This window comes from Nothobranchius furzeri, chromosome 1 (assembly GCF_043380555.1).
Source record: "Nothobranchius furzeri strain GRZ-AD chromosome 1, NfurGRZ-RIMD1, whole genome shotgun sequence".
In the NCBI taxonomy this organism is placed as follows: Eukaryota; Metazoa; Chordata; class Actinopteri; order Cyprinodontiformes; family Nothobranchiidae; genus Nothobranchius; species Nothobranchius furzeri.
The window spans coordinates 103,729,951-103,754,116 of record NC_091741.1 but is presented as its reverse complement, the minus strand read 5'-3'; the positions used below and the strand labels follow the sequence as shown (position 1 = coordinate 103,754,116).

General features: G+C 48.4%; 1 protein-coding gene across 1 annotated transcript in view; it reads right to left on the bottom strand.

Annotated features, from left to right (window-relative positions):
• The window catches only part of polr1a (RNA polymerase I subunit A), a 67,273-nt gene that overhangs the window by 22,906 nt on the left and 20,201 nt on the right, over positions 1 to 24,166 (bottom strand). The window contains exons 6-32 of the mRNA XM_070552814.1: positions 23,829 to 23,914; positions 23,647 to 23,735; positions 23,294 to 23,374; positions 21,768 to 21,885; positions 21,525 to 21,666; positions 21,288 to 21,449; positions 19,768 to 19,890; positions 19,453 to 19,680; positions 19,163 to 19,270; positions 18,934 to 19,080; positions 18,360 to 18,551; positions 18,135 to 18,284; positions 17,853 to 18,036; positions 17,698 to 17,780; positions 12,983 to 13,141; positions 12,314 to 12,412; positions 12,042 to 12,194; positions 11,676 to 11,758; positions 11,424 to 11,589; positions 11,004 to 11,127; positions 10,835 to 10,911; positions 10,577 to 10,764; positions 9,005 to 9,172; positions 7,344 to 7,479; positions 7,106 to 7,260; positions 5,725 to 5,845; positions 5,476 to 5,583 (exon numbers count right to left, since the gene is read on the bottom strand). Coding sequence (XP_070408915.1) covers positions 5,476 to 5,583; positions 5,725 to 5,845; positions 7,106 to 7,260; positions 7,344 to 7,479; positions 9,005 to 9,172; positions 10,577 to 10,764; positions 10,835 to 10,911; positions 11,004 to 11,127; positions 11,424 to 11,589; positions 11,676 to 11,758; positions 12,042 to 12,194; positions 12,314 to 12,412; positions 12,983 to 13,141; positions 17,698 to 17,780; positions 17,853 to 18,036; positions 18,135 to 18,284; positions 18,360 to 18,551; positions 18,934 to 19,080; positions 19,163 to 19,270; positions 19,453 to 19,680; positions 19,768 to 19,890; positions 21,288 to 21,449; positions 21,525 to 21,666; positions 21,768 to 21,885; positions 23,294 to 23,374; positions 23,647 to 23,735; positions 23,829 to 23,914 — 3,630 coding nt within the window. The remainder of the gene's footprint in view (positions 1 to 5,475; positions 5,584 to 5,724; positions 5,846 to 7,105; positions 7,261 to 7,343; positions 7,480 to 9,004; positions 9,173 to 10,576; positions 10,765 to 10,834; positions 10,912 to 11,003; positions 11,128 to 11,423; positions 11,590 to 11,675; positions 11,759 to 12,041; positions 12,195 to 12,313; positions 12,413 to 12,982; positions 13,142 to 17,697; positions 17,781 to 17,852; positions 18,037 to 18,134; positions 18,285 to 18,359; positions 18,552 to 18,933; positions 19,081 to 19,162; positions 19,271 to 19,452; positions 19,681 to 19,767; positions 19,891 to 21,287; positions 21,450 to 21,524; positions 21,667 to 21,767; positions 21,886 to 23,293; positions 23,375 to 23,646; positions 23,736 to 23,828; positions 23,915 to 24,166) is intronic.

The following is a 24,166-nucleotide window of genomic DNA, read 5'->3' as shown; positions in this document are numbered from 1 at the left end:
AGAAGTAGTACACTCAGGCCCTGAATACCAGAGCAACAGAAGCCAAGATCTACCACACCAGACAAGACCCAAGGTGTAGAACCCTGAGACAATCCACCACATAACTGCAGGGTGTGAGATGCTGGCAGGGAAAGCATCCATGGAACACCACAACCAAGTGGCTGGTGTCGTGTACAGGAACATCTGTGCAGAGTATGGACTGGAAGCCCCTAGGTCAAAGTGGGTAACATCCTCTGAGGGGTAGAGAACCAGAGAGCTGCATACATGCGCTTGTATATGTAAGATTTCTCTATTGGAGCGTCCAATAGAGAGTGTGGGGGTCCCGGGTCGCTGGGATCCGGGCTCGGCCGGCTTGGGGGTGGGAGGCTGCGGGCAGGCCTGTGGGCACGCCGCTGATATCTCCCGGGACTCTGCTGGCTGCTGGTGGTGACTCCCCCCGGAGCAATCCTCTACACCTCTCGAGGGGGGCAGGGGCTTTTCTGGTTACAGTCTCCCTGGGGTCCATGTGCTCTGGGGCAGCTCCTGGATCTCTGGGACTTGGAGCTCCTTCCATCTCCTACGCATCTTTGGGGGACTGAACTGTGGCCCCTCACACTCTCTATTGGACGCTCCAATAGAGAAACCTTACATAAACAAGCACGTGTACACACAGGTGCTCACATGGTGCTCTCATAAGTATGGACTTGGGCCTTTTCAACACATGTCTTAAGGCTGTGGTTGGCACTAAATGCACTGTGATTTATTATCGTGTGATTGTTAAGTAAAACAATGTTGATTTTATAGTTCCTCATCAGGTTGACACAGTGATAGCTTGCTCCTGTTGGCTTGTTGTGTGTCCCTTTTCTGCAGGTCTAGAAGCAGACTCTTGTTCATCATTGGTTGTTTATTTTTGTTTCCCTGCTGCCTCACAACTGACTTAAATAAATGAGTGATTAACAGGCATCTGCAGCACTTGATGTCATGTAAATCAGGTGTGCTGAAGCAGAGACATGGACAACATGCAGGTCAGTCGTCCCTGAGAACCAGGCTTGGGAAACACTGGTAGAGGACCTGATCTTGAAAGGATGAGACCACCCGTGGAGGGTGAGATGGGAATTTTATACACACACACACACACACACACACACACACACACACACACACACATATATATATATATATATATATATATATATATATATATATATATATATATATATATATATATATGTATATATACTACCGGTTAAAAGTTTTAGAATGCCTCGTATTTTTCCAGTTACTTGTTGCAGTTTAAGTCATTCATGTCCAATAAATAGCTAGAAATGGTACAAAGTTAAGTGGTGAACTGCCAGAGGATAAAAAAAGGTAAGGTTACTCAAACTGAAAAATAATGTACATTTCAGAATTATACAAAAAGGCCTTTTTCAGGGAACACAGCTGTTCTGCAGCATTGAAGGTTGATCAAGCCTTGAAAGCAGGTGCTACTAATTCCCACAGCGGACAGCCTGCTGCTGCTGGAAGCCGGAGAAGGACACCCGATCCTCCTAACGAGTATTTACCTCTGTACCTCTGAGTAAAAGGTAAGGCTTCTTTCTGGTGTTTCTAGCCCTACAGCTGTGTATTTAGAGTGAATTATAGTAATGCATTAAATAAAACTTAGCTGAGTGAAAGAAATAATGAGCTGTAAGAACCACCGCTAACCGGCAAACTTGCTGCTAATGCTAGGCTAGCTTGTTGTTAGCTTTAGAGACCGTCTTAAACTCTCATCTGCTGTTAGTTTAACATGTTAGCTCCAGTTTTATAGATGACATTAGTTTCCTGTGTACATCGCTATAAAACATCTGCTTAATAAATGCTCTGAAACCTGTTTTGTAACCTGTTATTTAATCAGGGTTTCCCTTACATAGGCGTAGCCGTGGCGGCCCGCCACGGCTGAAATCCCACCGCCACACCTACAAGATCCCAAGTTTTTTTTTTTTTGAGCCGTTTCCCGAAGAAGCAGCAGGAATTACTATGTTGTTGCTTGTGATCACAGCCGGCGGGCAGCAAGGAGGAGTAGGCAGGGCAAGGTGAAGTTACAGCATAAGTTACTGAGTTTAAAATTAGAAAGGTAGCAGTGGATATAATGCTTTTTGGTTTACATGTTTCAATAGCATTAAGATAAACGAGTGTTGACGATCTTGACAGGGTTTCCTCCAGTGCTTATTAGGCCAGGTTCTCCTCCCCCCACCAGGCTAAGCATCACTTATTCATGTAAAATTTATTTTTTTTTTCATGTCTGACTTTAACCGCATCTAATACTGTATTACGGCGTGAGCGCAACAGCGACAACTTAATATCGATGCGTGAGCAGCCTGAGAGGTCGGGTGCTTTCATCTGAACCCTTAAAACCTCCAGCAGGCTACGCTGCACTATTGACGTGTTAGCGCGCGGCGCTAACAACTTAGCGACGTGACATGCCTCGGAGAAAGCGTAAAAACACGTTGGACGCTTCTTCTGAAGCGGGAAAATAACACCTCTTCTTAAGCAGAGCACGACGCCGCCTCGGCTTGTTCACGGCCACCGGACTGAGCTCGACAACATTGACCCAGCACAGCCACTGGGTCGTTGGAGCTGCCCCGTGACTGCCTGATGGAAAACCAGCGGGTTTCATCAGACTCGTTAAGTTTCTTGTTTTTGCTGGGGACCCCCTGTATTTTACCGCTCCCTCCTGCAGTCTTCCCCTATTAAAATTTAAAATGATTCTGTAAACTCCGTGTATCAATAGAAAAAAATCTCTGCCTCTGCCAGCTGCAGTAAATGTAGTCTCCAAATAATAAATAAGAGGTGTATTCATCTGTGTATCTCCTTTGATCTACATTAGTGATATTCTCAGCACCAGAACAATGAAGCAAAGGAACAGATTCCTGAGTTTGTTATAATTTTATTTATTAGGTGCATCTAACCTGTTTTATTTTTCTCTCAAATGAGATCAAATCAGTGCTTCTATGGGTTGTCTCCAATGTGCACTGGAAAATTTTACTTTATTTAGAGACGTGTCATAATTTCTCCCCAAGCCCTTTTTCCTCCTCTCCTCCATATCTTATCCTCAAGGCCTTTGCCTTTCTGTGTGTGCTGGGTGCACGGCTGCTTCTGTATTTTTCTGGAAACTGGAAACTGAAATTCACTTAAATGGATCTCGTCAGTTGGTCACTCAACGCGATTGATAAAATTTTTTTAACTATGAGAACGGGAGAAGGGGCTCCCGGATACCCCACCGGGACAAACCCAGTTGGACACATCATGGACTCCTGGAAACAGTGGAACTTGATGTGTTTAACTCAGCTGTTTGTGGATGACTCTGAAGATGTGTGGATATTCGTGGTGTTGGTGTCAGGTTTCCTGCTCATTGGCCTTGGAGGCTACCTGGCTTACCGAAAAATTAACGAGCTGTCGAGGAATATTGGCCTGATCCCGGAGCTCAGAGATGGCTTGCACCGCGCTGTGAATTCACAGACTCGTATAATTGTCGAGATGAATCGTAAGCTTGGAACTTTGGCCGAGATTCATTAATTGGCACAGAAAATGGATGCCATCAAGGAGAGAGTGGACAGATCAGCACGGATTGGGATAGATTAACGTCCATTATTGGGATTTTGAGAGGTTGAGGACGAACAAACTGCAAGACAGAGAAGAAATTATCTCTGTCTGGCCCCAAAACAATTTCTAATTGGAATGTGGCGCCCTTGAGCCTGCAAGGCTCCAACGAAAACTCCCCCCTCAGAAGATATGTGGAATGTGCCGTCGCTATGGCAACTCAACTCTGTCTCCTTTCCCAGCCTGGGCGGGACTGCGCGAAGGCCACCGAAACGTTCCAGGGTCACTGCAACCCTCCAACCATCAATGCTCCCCCCCCCCATCCACACTGAGGTGACATGCGCTGCTTCTATCATGGCTGCAGGAACTGAAGTGCGGACAGTCCCAACCCACCACCCCACCTAGTGGACACTTATGTTGTGTAATGTCTGAAGTCTGTTGCATATATGTTTGAGGTGTTTTTTTGCAGAGCAAAGCTGCCCTCCCCGTGGAGGGTAACTCTGAAGTGCCTTTTTTTCCCTCCACCTGAACCAATCCTCATGTAACCCTCTTATCTCTATTAAGGTAGCACGACTCAGGGTTGCGAATAACCACAGTCACCAATTCTTGTCATGTGTCTTGCCCATGAATGTCTGATCTCTGAATTGTGTGTACTGAAACTCTAATTTCCTTCTGGGATTAATAAAGTATCTTTGATTGATTGATTGACTGATTGACCACGGCCGCCTCATATCGATATCGGCAACAGAAAAACCAATATCGGTCTACCTCTAGGTCAGATGACCACTTGGTCCAAACAACACTGCCTCTGTTTTGCTCTCATGTGGACAGAAAGTTCTCTGCCATCCATACCTCCACTTCAGTCCAACAGTCTTCGAGTCCACTGAATAAAAAATAGATTTCAGGAGGACTGAAGAAGCGCTCTGCAGGCAGACAGGACAAGAGCCTTGGGGAACAAGCGTTTGGTGCCAGAAGAAGGGTAAGGGTTTGCCGGCCAGCTCTACTTTAAAGCAACAGTAACAATGTCAGCCACGGCGCTCCAGCAGCTCTGATAAACCCGACGAGCGCAGAGTGGTGTGAATGTTTCTGCAGACGACAAGTCTCTGAGTAGATAAAGATGCTTTTGGCTGGGGGCAGGAAGGACCTCCTGTAGCCTTTTGGATTCCAGCAGGTCTGACGATGTCATGAAGAGAACCAGAACCAGGCCTTTTTGGTCCCTGGCTCATATGCTGCTTCCTCAACAGCTGATTGACCAAGATCTCACACTCTCCACAACAGATTAAAATATATTATAGAAGATATCCAGCATCTTGCTGCAAAGCTTAAAGGACTGGAGCTTCCTCCTGCAGTAGTCTACCCTCTCTTCTTGTAGACCACTTCACTGTTGTGTCTCCAGTTCAGTCTGTTGTCCAGGTGGACACCGACGTATTTACATTCTTCCTTCACCAACCCTTCCTCTCACATGATGCAAATAGAGCTAAACTTGCTCCTGCTTCTTCTGACATCTACATTCATTTCCTCTGTTTTGTCCACATTTAAGATTAGATGAACGTCCCGTGCCACACGGCGCTCCAGCAGCTCTGATAAACCCGACGAGCGCAGAGTGCTGTGAATGTTTCTGCAGACGACAGGTCTCTGACTTGTACAGGAAGTCTGAAGTGTACAGCGTGAAAAGGAATGGTGAGAGTACCGTCCCCTGTGCTGCTGACCACCTGGTCAGACACACAATCCTCCAGTCTCAAACTGGCGTCTGTCTGTCAGGTAGTCATGAATCCAGGTGTTTGTTCACCTCCTAAATGGGTTTATGTAAAAAGTCTCCTGTCTGAGGTTAGCAGCACTGTGAGCTTGTGATGCATGATTGTGTTTGCATCCATTCACAGGAGCTGTTCATGAACCTGACAGCGTGGTCAGTCCTACCTCCTCCTCCTGTCTGCTTCTTCTCTTGGCATCTGACGCATCAGCATCTCCTTCATCTCCCTGGTCATCAACTATCTCCGTTTCCTCCTCTTCTCTTTCATCATCAACCTGCAGTGTCAACGGGACAAACATATCTGCTTTTTACTGTTTTCAAGGAGGAAAAGATCCTTTGAATATCGTAAAAGCTGAACAGAACACCGAAAACCAAGCAGAAGTGGGAATGAGCCACAACGTCTGGTCAAACCATACCCCAGCTGTGGCATCTCCATCAATGTCTTTATCTCTGAGGGTAGCCTTCCTCGTCTCCACGGCGATGGAGGCCAGTTTGGCTGAGCGCTTCTTAACAGCCTCAAGGAGAAGACGGAAAAACCTGGGAATGGTTAGGCACGCATCAGGATGGTTCTTTGTAGTCCCACTGGAGAGGCTCGCACGCTCACACACACACACACACACACACACACACACACACACACACACACACACACACACACACGTCTATCTTTCTATCATAGTGAGGACCCTCCATTAACTTCCATTCATTTTTGTGATTTCACCAAACCCTAACCAACGCTGATCTATTCCTAAGCTTAACTAAAACTTAATTCACACCATACATCTAACTGGAATAGTAAGCTTCTAAAAAAAAGTGAGGACCAAAAAAATGTCCTCACTTTGTAGGGAAAATGGTCAAAATGGTCCTCAGTATGTAGTGTGTACAAGAACACACACACACATACAGATGCACACACGTACATAAACACACACGTGTACATGTACCACATGTACACACACTCACACACGTACCCACACACACACACATGCACATGAACACATGCACACACGTACACAAACACACACACACATACACACAAACACACACACGTGCAAATGCACCACGCATGCACACACATGTACCCACACACAGATGCACACACAAACACACACACAAACTCCCACACACACGCACACACACACACACACACACACACACACACACACACACACGTACACAAACACACACAAACACGTGCAAATGCACCACACATGCACACACATGTACCCACACACAGATGCACACACATACACACACACAAACACACACGCCCACATGCACGCACACACACATACACACACACATGCACACACATACACACACACATGCACACACGTACACACACACACGTGCAAATGCACCACACACGCACACACACACACACATGTACCCACACAGACGCATACACGCACACACACACACACACACATGTACCCACACAGACGCATACACGTACACACACAAACACACACGTCCACATGCACACACACACATACAGATGCACACACGTACACAAACACACACGTGTACATGTACCACATGTACACACACTCACACACGTACCCACACACACACACACATGCACATGAACACATGCACACACGTACACAAACACACACACACACAAACACACACACACGTGCAAATGCACCACACATGCACACACACATGTACCCACACACAGATGCACACACATACACACACACAAACACACACTCCCACATGCACGCACACACACACATGCACACACGTACACACACACACATGTGCAAATGCACCACACACGCACACACAAACCTGGTTTCCATGAAGTGGAGGATCTGATGAGGAGATAGTAATTTATCATCGATGTAACGCTCGGGAGGCAGGAAGTGAAACATCACTTTGAAAATCCGCAGCTTTTGATGGTTTTCAACACGAAGTGTCTCAACCACATCTACTTTCTGCAGCACCTGCACACACACAAACATATGTAAGCGGGGCGGGTGCAGCAGTGAGACAGAAGGATGGCAGCACAGAAGGACTCTACTCTGACCTCAGCCAGGCACACCCTGGTGAGTTTCTTCCTCAGGACTTTAGCTCTCTTCAAGGCTTTCCTGTTGTTCAGAACCGGGATGCTCATCATGGGGGTTTTGATGTTGGAACCAGCCACCATCAGGATCTCCCTCAGGCTGTGGGAAAGACACATTTATGTACAGAATGAGACAGCAAGTACTGTGCATGCCCCCAAAAGGCTAAACTAAATGTAGAAACCCTATAGGTATGATTGCTGTTGATGCGGCCGACCAGAGCTGTGGCCGCAGGGTCGTCGGTGTCTGTCGTGGCAGCAACCCCCGAACCCACTGGTGGACATCGGCGGTGAGGGATGCTGTCAAGCTGAAGAAAGAGTCCTATCGAGTCCTTTCCACCTGTGGGACTCCAGAGGCAGCTGATGGGTACCGGTAGTCCAAGCGGAATGCAGCTCGGGTGGTTACGGAGGCAAAAACGTTGCCAAAGGTGTGGGAGGAGCTCGATGAGACCATGGAGTGAGACTTCTGTATGGCTTTCAGGAGCTGCTGACCACTTGTGGAACGGTGACCAGAATACTACGAAGATCTCCTCAACTTATTCACTGCCAATGACGACTAAAGCAGCCACTTGCATTTTTTTACTGTGTGGGCGTCGGAATGAGCGCCCACACCTTTAGTAGTGGCGGTGGTGGTGGCGACGATAAAAATGATGATGATGGTGATAAAAGTGTTGATGAGGATTAAAGTGATGATGATGATGGTGATGTTGTAGGTAGCCATTAATAGAGGTTTATAATTGTTGCTTGGCTTTTATTTATTCAGTTGGCAAACAGGGCAATGGCAATAAAGTTGATTCTGAAATATTTTATTATTTTATTTTTGTGATGAATGTATGGGTTAGGGTTTTAGGTCTTTTTTATTTAGTAAATTAAAATAGAAAGCTATTTCAATAAAATGACAAACACAATGGATGACCAAATTGTGAATGAAATTAAAATACTTTTATTCAAGAGTAAGTCTAAATTATAATTTCTTGTGCCTGAGACGGTCCCATGTCCCCCAGTTCGTCTTTGCTCTGGCCAGCACCGCCTGCAGGTGTCTGGATCTCCTCCCTCAGGGCCACTTTAGGTGGTTTTCCAGGAACAATACTCAGAGCAACTCGGACCGACCACAGTTCCCAAGCTCGGTACGTTTTCCCTTATTTTTAGTCCTTGCTCCGTTGAGGTACCTGGCAAGGCTGAGTCGGGCTAGCATTGTGATTCTGGCCACTGATTGGATAAGGGGGTAACTGGTTGCTACAGAGTTTTATATTTTCAGTTTCAATGCCTGCATTCATTTCCTGGTTCAGCATCTGACAAAAAGCCATAAAACTGAGCAGAATGTCCAGCAGCACCAACGTTTTTCAGCTGAGTTGTGTTTCTGTGGAGCACACAGGTACACTGTTCATGAGTAAAGATCACACCCCCGCACCTATGAGGGACGCACCCACTTTCAGTCATGGAGCTGCATGAGAACAAACCTACAAACCACGCTGCACAGAGCAGTCTTAGGCTGAGTAGAGCTCCTGGAAAAAAGGCTCTAGGTCCAACTTTAAGGTAGACGGTGACTGAAACTTGCAGCAGCTACATTAACACCACCTATGGCCCAGATAATGGTTTCTCGTGCACGTTAAAGGTGAATACATTACCGAGGGATTCCCAGAGTGACGTTCATCTCTCCTCTGCCAGCAAAGTGGAAGGTGTTGAGGGTCATCTGGGTAGAGGGCTCTCCTATGGACTGAGCTGCCAGCAGGCCCACAGCCTCACCAGGTTCACACAGAGATCGCTGCCACTTATAATGCAACAGCTGACGAATGCTGAACACAGGTAGAGAGAACACACGTCACATTCAGTCTCCTCTTACATTAAAAACTAACCAGTGAACAGTTTCAGGCACTTCTAACATTCACTATTGTCTTAAACGGGTCATAGCACAACTGGTTTACAACTGGAAACCCTTCATAATGTATATCATGAAACTGTTGAGGCTCACAGTAGCCCAGGAGCCCTGAAAACTCACCAAACACAACCCCATAACTGGAACTCTAAGCAGTTATAAACGGGTTCCAACCCAACCTAAACCAAGAAGTTCTGAACATCTATTTATTGGGTTTAAGGAGCCTAAAGCCTGATTTGTGCTTCTCCGTCTGCGGAGACATGCAACGCCATTATGCGTCGGCGTAAGGGCTCTCTGACCAGCTCACGAAGGGTGACGGAGGCATGCTCAAAATTTGCTAGAACGCAACACAGAAAATGATGCACTAGATATCCTCGGCTCTCTTTATGTTATTGAGGGTGCAATGGCAGCGGTGTCGACGACAGCGGTGCCCTGACCAATCACAAGCTTGCGTTCTCTGTCTCGCTGGACGGATGTTTAGAAAAGAGAGCTCGATTCTGTCCGTCCTTGGGAGGGCTCTCCTGCAGGCTCGCAAGGACGGATAATGGCGTTGCATCCGTCCGTCCCGGCGTAGATGGAGAAGTATAATTTAGGCATTAAACGTCTCCGTCCATGCCTGTCTCCTCCTGGGGCTGATGGGAGACGTTTAAATCAGACCTAAAACCACCAAATGGCTCACCGCTCCCCACGGAGATGGGTCAGATGTGTGATGATGACTAAGGGCAACAACAATGGCCTTTGTGTTCTCTGTAAGCTCCACCGGTCCATTCCTGCTGCTCTTCAACCAACACCCCTGCCTGCTTTGGTTTGGTTCAGTCACCGAAACCAAAAGGTCGCAGCCCCAGGCCCGGAGGAGAGGCTCCCAGATGTCCAGACTCCTGCGTCAGGTCATCGGGTCAGGGCCTAGCCCACTAAAAACACCCCTCCACCCCCAGCTGAATGCTACGCCACAGCCCAGGTGACTAATCTGACTTAGACTAATAGACTGTGTGCATGAACTGTGTGTTTTTCTTTTTGTTGGACGAGTTGAAGCAGCTTTTTTCTGAGCGGACCGTTTCTCAGTGGTAGTTAACCTAAACCAGTCTAACCAGTCCAAACCGTGGAGACCCAGCAGACGGCCAGGTTCTGAAACACTCAACCCAGCTCGTCTGCACCAACAACCATTCAGCCTCTTCCTCCTCCATCCTGATGCTCAGCGTGAACTTCAGCAGCTCATCTAGACGAGGGCTGATCTGTGCTGTCGTGTGATTGGCTGATTAGACTCTGGTGTGTGTTCAGTTCCACAATGCTTCTGCTGCCCGTCACACACTCGGGTGTTCTGTACCTGTGAGCGTTCCTGCCGCCGCTCCTGCTTTCCAGGTATTTCTCTGTGATGTCGTGAAAGTTTTCAGAAATGGACCCGAAGCAGACGTCCGGACGAAACAATCCCAGCGAGGGGTCTGGGCAGCGGCACGACCTTTTGATGTATTTAGCTCTGCCACCATCTTCCAGAGATTGCCACTTCTTCACCAGCTGAGGACCAAGGAATCAAACCACAGTTAGAAGGAAGTCGGTCACCGGTAGGTGTGCTGTGATGTCATACCTGCTGGACAGCAGAGGCTGTCTCTGTGCCCTCTCGGAGTTTAGACAGTTTCTTCTGGGAAAACAGCAGGAACGCCCCTGATGAGCACGCACACACACACACACACACACACACAGTTACATCACTAAAGACAAAGCTACCCTAGGTAGATAGACTGACCGTCCTCTACCTGTGCGAGGACAGGGGGTGTCTCTCTTTGATTTCCAGCGCTGGATGGCTGCAAAGTGTCGACTGGCAGTCTGAGGGTCCAAATGGGCCAGAACACTGTCCAGGTCCTGGGACGTCTTGATGACCTGGTCAGAGTGAGTCTGAACTGATCAGCTGCACCAGAAACATGTTTATTAATAAAGCATTCAACGGGTTCCCCTCTGGGACCAATATCACTGGATCTGGGTCTGCGGTACAGGTCCAGTAGACAGGCCCAACCACCCCCCAGCAGGCAAGCCTGCGTGTCCACGGTTGACCTGGGTGTTTCACACCTGAAACACCTCCCCTGGAGGCGTCCAGGAGGGCCAAACCACCTCAGCTGGGTGGGATGTAGCTAAAGTACCAGCAGCAGCGCTGTGGCCCGTTTGGGTCCCTTTGGTACCTCATAGTTGTCCTCGATGAAGGGGAACTGTCTGGGCTGCAGGAACTGAGTCTTAGGGATGTCCAGCCCATCTTCACCATACAGGAACTGGACCACAGAACCGTCGCTGTCCCTCACAGTCAGATCGTACTGCACCACCAAACCCTCCAGGTGCTTGATGATACACCTGTGGTGGTGGGGGGGGGGGGTCAGCACAGCTCTATGGTACAGGAAACTGTCATTACCAGCAGCTAGTCCTAGCATCAGCATCACCTCTGCAGGTATCCCGATCGGGATGTCTTCACGGCCGTGTCCACCAGTCCCTCTCTGCCAGCCATGCAGTGGAAGAAAAACTCCTGACAAGACAAACATTCCTGGCTGTAACTTCATGATTCCTGAACCAAAGAGCTGGATTCATGTTCTCTAGGACGGAAGGAGGCGGAGCCTCCGAACCAACTGTGTGGTCCCGGGAGCGCAGTGTGTCTACCTGCATTCTGCTTTAGGATGAATCAGCACATTTCATGCTGTTTAGAAGATCCTGAGGACCTCGTTTCACATTTTAGTAAGAATTCAAGAGAACTTGTTCTCCAGAGTTAAGCCCACACATTCCTCATGTCCTGCGTGCTTTACCACACATACCTGTGGCTTGATTCCTGTGAGAAACCGCCCAGAAACAAAGCCCCCGGCACCAGGTGAAGGGTCATAAGGCTGGAAGCACGGCAGGAATTTCCCAGAAGGCATCAGTGGAGGCCTGCGGCCCTCCAGCTCAATCTGACCAAGCAGACATGAGATCTGACACAAAACACCACAAATGTGTGTTAAGCAAGTTAAAAGGACCGCAGCAACCAGAGGTGTGTGTGTGTGTGTGCGTGCGTGTGTGCGTGCGTGCGTGCGTGCGTGCGTGTACATACCTGCATGGTGTTCACCGTAGAACCCTTGGCTCCTGATTGGACCATGAGCTGGAGGTTGTTGTCCGGGAAGGTGGTGTGAAGTCCAACTGGCATGCACACCTTCAGGTAAAGATCACATTGGACATGATTAGTCTGGACTTCACCACCAACATCCGTCTTGCACACCTGAGGGACAGTCACATGACACAACCGTCGCCATTCTACAGGACCATCATGGCCAAGAGACCACTGTCCATTCTAGTAGAAGGTCCTGTCGTTTATCTAATGGTTTCAGCGTTCGTCTGTCTGCCACACTCCAGCTCTCGGGTCGGTTGTAGATACACCTGTTCAGTTTCTCTTCTAGTCGGGTCTAATCTGAAGTCCCTACTGACACGGTCCCGCTCGGTCGATGCGTGGACTTCCTTCTCCAAAGACCAGCCAGCGGAGTGGGCGTGACCAACCCAGATTACGCCCACCAGAAGAACAGCTGATAAAGACGCGTCACACTGTGACACTTCTGATGAAGACCACGGTCGCAGGTCGAAACATGTGAAGGTAAACTCAGAACACAACCTTACCCGTCCGAGCCAGAAAACCTAATTAAGCATGGTTCCAGTCTATTCTACTCAGGTCTGTGTTATAGCTACAAAGCTAACTGTGACCTTTGACACGGCCGCAGTAACAGCGTACCTTGTTGATGTCATTGTTCACTTGGTTGGCCACCTCCTTAAACTTGTGGTCAGCCATGCTGAAGTCTCTCTGGTCAGGGTTGAGGTGAGCATCTTGCCACCGACTCCGGGCATCAGCTGGATCCACGTTAGGTTGCAGGTTGAATGCTGCCTGGAGCGCCTGAGCAACAGGAAGAGCAGAGCTGTAGTGGTGAGTGTGCTCCGTCACTCAGGAGCTGGTGACCCCGACAGGCAGGGACACCCTGGACAGATGTCTAATGCGGCCATTTTGCATGGAATCAACGAGGCGCCGCTGGAAAGCAGCAAAGCTTTCACTCAGAAGTAGGGTAGTAAGGATTAGGAGCGGTGGTGGTACGAGGCTAGTCAGAGGAATCATCTCGTTATTTAACATGAGCTGATGCCACTGACGTCTGCGTTAGCTTGAATCACCCTAACACCACCTATAACGGGTTTGAATCAGAATCAGAATAGGTTTATTGCCATTGTCAGTGAACAAACAATTCACAAACTAGGAACTTGCTTCGGTACTAACGTGCTACATATAACATGAATAATAAGATTAAAAATAGAATTAAAAAACTAAAATGAACACTCGTTCATCAAACATTTGTATAAATATTGCTAAATTCCTCCCTACGAAGGAAATCTAGAACGTTCGTACGAACGGTCAAAATCCTATGATAATGCGGTGGCCTCTCGTACACACGTTCCTTCGCACTCGTCTGATAATAAACCCCACCTGAACGCTGTAATCCACCCGCTTCTTAAAAAACAGTCTCGACCCCTCTCCATAGCAGCTTCAGACCCGTCGCTAAACTTCCGTTCATCTCCAAGATCTTGGAAAAGGTCGTGTCTAAACAACTCACAGCTGCTCTTGATCAACATAACATCTATGATAGCTTCCAGTCAGGTTTTCGTAGAGCTCATTCTACTGAAACAGCTCTTCTTAGGGTCTCTAATGACCTTCTGACCCACAGTGCTGCAGGGGACTGTTCTGTTCTGATCCTGCTGGACCTGACTGCAGCCTTTGACACTGTTGACCATCACCTGCTGCTGGAGAGGCTGAGAGACTGGGTAGGCCTATCAGGAACTGCTCTGGAGTGGTTCTCCTCTCATCTCTCTGAGCGCTCCTTTTCTGTGGCCGTCTCCAAGTTTAGGTCCTCCACCGCCTCTCTGACCCGTGGTGTCCCACAAGGTTCTGTGCTGGGGCCTCTGCTCTTCCTCCTCTATCTGCTTCCTCTTCAGTACATCCTGAGCTCCTTCAAAATAATCTCCTACCATCTTTATGCAGATGACAACTAACTGTACATGTCCTTTAAGCCCCATGAGATGTCTAAGCTGCAGCTGTTACACACCTGCTTAGACTCTATTAAAACCTGGATGGCTGGGAGCTTTCTTCAGCTGAATGAAGATAAGACTGAGATCCTCATCTGTGCCCCAGACAAGCTGGTTCCCAAAGTCAGAGACTCTCTTGGTCAGCTTCTTCCCACACCAAACCTTCTGTCAGGAATCTTGGTGTGACCTTTGACCCAGCTCTCACCCTGGATTATCATGTCAGTTCTCTTGTTCGCTCTTCCTTCTTCCATCTCAGGAACTTTGCTAAGCTGAGTCACATTCTGTCCCGCTCTGAACTTGAGACAGTTCTCCACACCTTCATCTCCTCACGCTTAGACTACTGTAACTCTCTTTTCACGTGTCTGAGCAGAACCTCCCTGAACCGTCTACAGGTGGTTCGGAATAGAGCCCTGCACGGGCCTAAAATCTGAGCCCGTGTCCGGCCCGGCCCGAGGGGGTGGAGCCCCAGCCCGACCCGGCCCGAAAAGGTTTTTAGGATTCTCTGGCCCGGCCCGAGCCCGATTTTTTTTTAACCAGCTAAATGAAAACAAAGTGCGTCAATCCTGACCAATGTGTTAAAAGACGTGCAGGATCCGATCAATTTGTTTTCCCCCTTATTTACCGTCACGGAGATGACGGCGCACAGGCTCTGGTGTTAATCAAGTTAAATTTTATCTCTTTCCAACAATTTTCACAAGAAAACAGAACAGTCAAAAGCAGGGCTTGAGTTGACCGGATAGTTCCAGAATAGAAAGAATTACCCCGACGCATGCAGAAGAACTGACATTTTATTCGTTTCGCACATCGCAGATGTAGCTAAATCACCCAAGAACAGATTCCCATCTGAACATCTGAGCTGCTCAGCGCAGCTCGCTGTCAGTGCATATGTGCACAGCGAGCTGAAGTTGTGGAGAGGGGTTTGGAGCGCATCGCAGAACCAGAGCGCATGTGGGAAGGTTCCTCCCACTGAAGCGAGTGTTTTCCAAACCCTGTCACTCAGAGAGACTTGTCACTTAGAAAATGTTCCCTGATTATGAAACTTTGGCTGAATAGTGCTTGTCCCTGTCTCCAATGTGGCGACACATCCAGGAGCCGTCTGAGGAGAATCCCAGAATCTCTTCAGCTCAGACAGCTTATATTACGCACAAGCGTGACCCGTCAACCCGGTCTCACAGTAAGACCGGGTTGGGCCTGTTCAGGTTTACGCAGACAATCTTTACATAGAATTGACTTACAGATATAAAATTAATGCAGTAAAATATAAAGCATTTTATTTAAATATCCATTCATTATTTTACAAGCACAGAGAGTCGCATCAGATGGATGGAAGAGCTGCGGGTTGTGACATGTTTTCTCCAGGACCAGAGAGGACGCAAACTCAATACATCTCTTTTATTGTGAGGTAATAATTTCTCCGAGTTTTGCGGGTGCGGGCGGGAGTGTAACACACACATTGCAGTTGCAGGCGGTAACGGTCAGAAATTCAGCGGGAGCGGGCAGGAGCGGGATGAAGAAAACAGTCCCGCGCAGGGCTCTACTGCTGCGTTTGTGTTTCAATTTTTTTTAATGAATTCAATTAAAAATAAAGGCGCCCGGCCCGGCCCGTGTCCGAGGTAATTGCACAGTCGTTGGCCCGAGGCCGGGCCGACCCGAGGGCCTAGGGCTTCAGTGCAGGGCTCTAGTTCAGAATGCCTGTGCTCGGCTTCTGACCAAGTCCTCCAAACACACCCACATCACCCCGCTTCTCCTCCAGCTTCACTGGCTGCCAGTCAACTTCAGGGTTCATTTCAAGATCCTGGTTCTGGTCTTTAGGGCCTTATATGGACAAGCACCATCTTACATTGGTGATCTTCTCAGTCCCTACACCCCCAGCAGGTCCCTGAGGTCCAGTGACCAAAGCCTCCTGGTTGTGCAGCACCAGGCTAAAGACCAAAGGTGACAGATCATTTGCTGCTGTGGCCCCCAGACTCTGGACCTCTCTCCCCCTGAGCCTGAGATCAGTGGACTCCTTTAAAAAGCAGCTGAAGACTCACTTGTTCAAAGTGGCTTTTGTATGACCTTCTTCACCACTCTCTCTTTATTCTGCTCTCCCCACCTATTCCACTTTCCTCAGGATCCACTAATTTCCCTCTTTCCTATTCACTCTCTCACTCTTAACATTTTTTTAATCACAATTGTCTATTTTTGCTCATTTTAATATATATATTTTTTTTATCATTTTCTAATGAGACATGGAGGATGGCTGCTTATACTGAGCCAGGATCCTCTGGAGGTTTCTTCCTGTTAAAAGGGAGTTTTCCTCTCTACTGTCGCTATATGCTTGCTTAGTATGAGGATTGCTGTAAAGACTCTGACACTAGTCAGTGACTCGATGCAACCTGCTGGGTTCCTTATATAGGAAACATTTTTATGATTGGCTTAATGAACTGACCTGTATTGGAATGTTTACTGTGTGAAGGTCCTAGAGACGACTCATGTGATTTGGCGCTTTAGAAATAAACTTGAATCGAATTGAATTAAATTAAATTCTTTTTTATATTTTTACATTTTTTGTTTTTGTGAAGCGCCTCGTGATTTTTATCTTGAGAGGCGATAAAGAAATTATATTTCTTCTTCTTCTTTCTTCACCTGTGCGTAGTACCCAGGTGCTCGTGCCCGTTCTCAGTCATTTACATACAGACACGCCCTCAATTAACCATATTTGATCACGCTGCATCTTCAGCTCAAGAGGGGACAATAGGAAATATAGGAGAAACTTAATTGACAGCGAGATGGAGACACTGGCTACCAAAGTGCAAAGTACCATTGACAGGAGGCGAGGGAGGGGGAGGGGCAAACACAGCGAGAAACATGGAGGACCGGACTGGTGGTAACGCGTCGGTGTTTAACCTCCTCATTAGAAAAAGTGTGGGTGCTAAAACATCCACATCCCTCATGGGTGCGACGCCTAGGCTGGTCCGCTAACACACGCACGCACACACACACACGCACACACACGCACACACACACACGAACTTTACCCCATTATCACCAGAAAAGCATCGAGTGTGAACCGGAGGACGCAGCAGGGAGGAGGGGGCGGGGCTGTTACGCTATAGGTCAGGCAGAATTGCTTTTCTACGATTGGCTTAAACTCCTTCACCATGCTGCTCAATCGTGACGTCAGACATGAGCACCAGACGTGCACATCTGCTACAGAACTCAGGGGTCTGCAGCTTTTTGGTAGTTTAGAGGAGCTTGTCGTATCAGCATATTTAGACGCCAAATTGCGTACTTGCTAGGTACAGGTGGGCAGGTCTGCAGATGCATCCTGGGAGGAAGAAGCACTGAATCTGTCAAATTTCCTAAAAGCTCTTGTATGTCAGCGTAACGAGGACTCACTTTCGTCCCGATCTTCAGCGACTGTTGTATGATTTTTTTCCTCTTCACATCAGCACCTTGTTTGACGAGGATGTCCTCCACACCTGGACCCAGACAGAGGACAGGTTTAGGCCTGGTGTTCTCGTGCCAGAGGATGGGCCTGCTGGTGATCTTACCCAGGGTGAAGCCTCTGTACAGCTGCAGGTAAGCCGTGAAGAGCCGGGCCAAGCAGCTGAGCAGCTTCCCGCTGGTCTGCCCTCCGTAAAGCTCGTAGCAGCAGTGGACCAAACCGTAGGCTGAGGAACCATAGTGAGCCTTATCCAGAACCCCGACCAGCAGCTCCCCCTGTCGGATCACCACCTGGAAAACCAAGTCTGACTCTGATGCCTGAAGGTACGTTTCCTTGAAAGCAAAACTCCTGATGTTTCTCCGCTCATGGAGCTGTAACGTTTTCCCACCTTGGAGTCGCACATGCTGTCGGGTATGTACCCAGGAGCGGCTCGAGGCGGGACCTGGATCCAGGCCTTGCCGGGGATTTTGGACGAGCCCATCAGGTTGAGAGGCACAGCTTCCTCTGGGATGACATTCAGCAGTAACGTGGACACCACCTACAGGAAACACACAGCGTTAGGGACATCTGACATCTTCAAAGGCAGCTGAGCAGCTTCTCCTCAAGCTTCTACCTGCTTCCCTGTCCACAGGCACTGGGGCTTGAAGACGGCCGGAGGCAGCAGCTTAACTCTGCCGGCTTTGTCCGTCAGTCCTCTGTACACCAGCTGGGTGTACTGGTCTCTGGTGAAGAAGCAGCCTCGTATGGTCATCCTGGTCCCTGATACCATGTGGTCCTGGATCAGACCTGCTAAAGGTTTACCATCCTGAGCAGAAACACAACGGTTAGGCTGGCTGCTAGCAAACCAAACTGCACGACTACAGCAGCCCGCTGGAGGCAAGCAGGTGAGCTGTTCAGGCGCAGCAGAAAGGGTGTGTGTGTGTGTGTGTGTGTGACATCAACATGCTAGACTGGGACACTAAATATTAACTAAAATCAATAGTACTGAACATTAATATTTACTAAACGAAAGTGACGAGTAAACAAAATCGGTCAAAATGCCTAACAGCTGCTGGTCCGTGTGACCTTTGTGTCTATGAAGTGTTCGGGTCACCAGAAGTTTAGGATGCTGCGTTGTGCCTTATCTTCTTGCACTTTCCCTCCTGTTGTCCTACAGCTGCAGCACTGAAGGGTCTACAGACACACACCTTGGGCACGAGGTACTGCTGGTTGGTGCTGACTAAGGTGTAGGCCTCTGCTCTGCTCAGCTCACTTTGAGGGAAGTGAGCGTTCATTTCGTCTCCGTCAAAGTCGGCGTTGTACGCCTTACAGTTGGCATAATGGAGCCTCAGCACCTGTGGCATCAGGCAGACAGATGGGGGTTGGTGTGTTAGGGTTAGGATAAGATCCAGATCCAGATAAGAGGGTGAGCCCTACCTTCTCTCCTGGTAGGATACGAGCGCAGTGAGCCTGGATGGAGGGTCTGTGCAGCGTGGGCTGTCTGTTGAGTAACAAGACATCTCCATTTTTTATGTGCCGGTTCACCTGAGGAACCACAGCAGCACAAGGGGTTAAACCAGGGTTAAGATCATGTCATCGCATAAGTGGAGCTGAGGAGAATAACCCGATAATCGATGCATCGAGATGCAGACAAATGATTCAGAATCAGGGAAGAGGCACGCCTTACTCCACTACAGTGGAATACCCTTTTATTTACACACACTTACTATCTTCATGGGCATCTTATGTGGACCTGGAGAAGGTGTCAGCAGTTGCTTAGCAACAGCTTCCCTCTGAGTGAAGTTGGTAGCGGACAGGATGGTCCTCCTGCCGTCCTCGTTTATCACCATGGAGGCTCCTGGGTGAACGTTGGGACCGTTTAAGACAGCCTGACGGAGCTCCTTCAGGTTCCACGGTGTGACCGGCTGAGGGTAGGTCAGCTTGGTGGCAAAAACCTGAAAGAGTCAGAGAACTTGGGTTTAAATCCTAACGTCCACCAAATCCACCCATCCTGCAGACCGAGGGGACCACGGCTCATTTACCATCGGTATTCCTATCTCATTTGTTCCTATGTACATGTCAGGACAAATGACCGACCGCGCGGCGTAGTCCACACGTTTGCCCATCATGTGTTTCCGGAACAATCCATCCTTCTTCTCCAGGATCTGACAGAGAAAACAGAGGAACAGGAACATCTGGTGATGGTACATGTTTCACACAGGATCCAGTTTCATTTCTATTCAGTTTGTTTCTATCTATAGTACCGAACCAGGACCGGAGTCGTCTCGAGGACCTTCACACAGTAAACAGGTCAGGTCATTAAGCCAATCAGCAAAGAGTTTCCTATATGAGGAACCCAGCAGGTTGCATCAAGTCACTGACCAGATCAAATCATGTTTTATTTATGCTTTTCATGCAACGAGTGCAACTCCAAGTGTTGTATTAAAAACAACCACAGTCAATGTCACACCTCCCCCTTCTATATCTCCCTCCTCCCACCACACACACACACACACACACACACACACACACACACACACACACACACACACACACACACACACACACACACACACCAAGTAATGTTTCTTTGGTTACATTGTGATTTATTAGTAAATATTCTATTTGGTGACAGATAAACTTTATTGTATGTATCCTAGTGGATCTATAATTAAACGGGTAAACTAGTAGTAGCACATCCAATGTCAAAGAGAGTAAAAAGTTATTATCAGGAGAGGGAGAATGTTTAAGTGGTTAGCAGCAGTGTGCTAGACGATAGCCCCCTCCATGAGGCCACCACAGCTCAGCAGAACATCATTGTAGCTTCTTCTGAGGAGAAAAACACTCAGAGAAAAATAAAGTCACATCAGTTTCTGCCAAATCTAAACCGGCTTGGACGAGCTTGTGGCACAGACACACAGGTACTTCGGGGCGAGTAGCAACACCTGGGGAAGGTTGGCTGCGTATTTCCCCTCCCCAGAAAAGTGTGTTGTCTCATTTAATGACAGCTCACTCCTGTGCGGTGCCCACGAGGCGTCCATCTTCCTCGGTCATCTTTTGTTCGCACTAATGACCTCATCAGCGTTTATCGGCTCTCCTTTTAAGTCTGCTGTGAATCAGAAATACTCCCAAACTGCAGAACTTGTGTTCTTCTAAGGCACCAAGTCAGCTGTAGTGCAACCGGCCATTTTTCTCCCCGTTCCTCTCAGTGCGTCTACTCCACGCGGTCATGCGATGACATCGTGTTCATGAACTTTAAGGACCGTCTCCAAAAGTTGGACCAAACATGTTGCACTGTTTGAGTAAAGCTGAAAATCCAACCACACGTCTAATCTAATCCTCGCCTCCCGCGTGAACTGAACGGATCCTGTTGCTGTTCGTAACACCAGCTGTACGGTCCTACCGTGATACCGCCCAAGCCCAACTGACACGCCTACACGCGTGATCCGTACACGTCCTGGATGCTGACTCAGGGCTGGACTACACACAGACGAGCACGTAGATCTTCTGATGGGACAGAGCCTGGCTCCGGTATTACCTGGGCGTGAGAGCGGCGTTTTACCTGTCTGATTCCAGGGTATTTCTCCGTCATCAGTTTGTCCATGTCGCTGTCAAACACGATGTTCACGTGGCTCTGCAGGCGGACCCACACGTTGTAGAGTTTGTCTGGTAAAGTTTGTCCAGGAATCCCAGACAGAAAGGCATGGTCCTCTGGCTCTCCAGCCTGAAGGAAGAAGATCCAGTTAGAGAGTCTCTGAAGTACCTGATGGACCCACAGCTGCTTCTACAGCAGCGTCACCTCCGTCTCCTCTGGGCTCTTCTCTCCAGCTAGAAGAGCCAGAAGCTTTCTGATGACTCCACAGTCCTTCATCACAGCCTGCATATTGACCGTCTGACCGTTGGTGAACATCTGGTCCCCGAGTCGGTTGATTGGACGATACCTGATGGAGACAGGATGTGGTCATCGTGGTCCAGGTCACCAAAGAGGCTGTTACTGTTAAAGGACCCTTGGCTCTAGGTGCTGCAGGTGGTGATGTCATACCTGCAAGGTGGAACCACCAGCAGCTCGAGGAAGAAGAGGTCCGGGTGGAAACCCGTCTCTGAGGCTCTAGACCCACTGGTCTCCTCCAGTCCAGGGAACAGACACCTTAGGAAGAACCCTGGAGACACAAAGATGCCAATGACTGGCTGTGTCCAACAATGTCCCTCATGCTCTTCTGGAAAATAAAGAAATAAGACACGGTGTCCACCTCTAGGGTCCGCATCCTTCCAAGGTCGTATTTTAGGGACAATGGGGTTACGACGGAGCGACGAGGCTGTCCAAGTTCAAAGGACACTCAAGACGCGTCCTGATTACTGCTGAACTTCTCATTACCAGAGGCCATCCCAGGCCAAAGCGTTAAAACGCCGTCGTGTTACTGGACCATCACTTCTGGTCTTAGTGGTGAAAGAAGGACCCAGCCTACGCTGACCAGGAAGGACGTGTCCTCATAAGGATGCTACTGTTACATACTGGACCGACCCTCAGTGCCAGCACCTGTAGAGCTGAACTGAACTGAAGCCCACTGGACAGCTCCTACTACCACCATGATGGCCAAACCTTGAGTCTCATCACTCCAGGAAGGACAACAATGCAGCTGAGAGCAGGGCTGTATCAATTAGCTGAACTGATGTAGCAGAGATTTTCCTCCGGTAAAGTATTCAAACGTTAACTCCCGTCGAGCGGTGTTGAGAAATAGTAAACATAAATTCATGTGCAGATTAAATGCATCTAAATTGTAATAATTCTGCCGTTGTCAAACATGGACCTCAGAGCCATGCTCCATCAGTCTGTCCAGACGTCCAAATATCAGCAAACAAGACTCCAAATCCTGCCGTCTGTAGCTACTTTCTCCTCCAGCTGACTTCTTCGTACTGAAACTGATGCCCCCCCCACACAGCCGATGTAGCTACAAGCTAACTGACGCTAACAAAAGCTGTGGTTGAGTGACTCTGCAGCCGTCTGCCTTCTAGGCTGTAACACTTCCCAACATGAGGCCGAGGCAGGGGCCTTTCCTGGAGCAGTGGACGCTGAAACACGCCAGCAAAGGTAAATATAACCTGTTTGGTCTGTGTGTGATGAACCATAAAAATGATAGTCGAACAAACAGAACAAAGAGGAGGCTAGCTGCTAGCGCTAGCACTGACAGGCCATCTGCTACCCGTCAATCAGAAGAACATGCCCCTAAGTATTCCAACTTCAAACTTTAATCACACCTCTACAGATAAGTTACACATTCAGAGTTGTCATGAGAGTAAACTAGAGCTATTAATCCTAAAAGGGTTTTTGAACCAGGCTGTAAACATGTTTATTTCTGCTGAGGAGTTGGATTCAACATGGGAGTCAATGAGGATTAGCTGCTTTCTGGAGTCAGCCCCTAGTGGCTGAGGGTGGAACTGCAGCATTCTGCGCTCCTGCGTTGGTTTCCTTTGTGGCAGGCGAAGGCTGACCCTTGGCTTTTAGCATTTAAAGCAACCTTTAAACATTTCCTCTTCGTGAAACTAGTCCTGACTGAAATGACACGTTACCTTCTTTCTCCCAGACTTTGTTGACGTGTTCTCGGGCTGTGCTGGCAGTCAGGTAGACCCTCTTTCCAGTCATCAGATCTTCTACAAGAGCAGAAACAAGTCATGTTTACTGGATCAACAAGCTGCGTTTGCGTTTTCACAGCTGCAGTTCAGTGACGCACTGGTTAAGGTTTGACCACAGAGCTTGGTGACCTTGGTTACCTAAGAGCTCAGCCCTGGCTCTGATATGAGTCTGGCTTTATTTAATGCAGCGTGATAAATGAATCATGCAGTTATTAGACCACGCCTGCCTGACAGCCTTGTGGATCGGACTGGCAGCCCCCTCTACGTAACAGGAGGTGACGGTTCCTCACCATTAGTGCGGTCACCAGTTTGTCCTCCTGATGGCATCGTGACAATCAGCTTACTGTTGTGTTCACGGCGAACCGTTGACCTGCCCGCTCTGCTCACAGACAACACAGCATCAGGCCCATGTACTGATGGGGTTACGATGACAAGCATGATCCATTTAAACAAATCCATCAAGTGGGTTTACCTGCAGTGAGGACACTTCCTGGATTTCATGTGAACCTTCCAGAAGTCGTTTATCAAGCTTCTCTTCTTCTCAACCAGGTGTTTAATCTGAAACCAGAGGAAAGCCAAAGTCATGCCACCACCTAGAGGTGTGTTTGTGTAAAATATGAATAACTTCCAGGGTTGCACCAAGTAAGGTTGTGTGTAAACATGACCAAGCTATCTGCAATATACAACATAGTTCAGTCCAAGACGGCGGACGCACATGTTGCTCATGGGACTACTTTTTATTAGCCTCCAAGATAAGGGGAATTTCTCTTTGTGATTTCTTAAGGTTTGAGGTGGTTCATGCATCTGGTC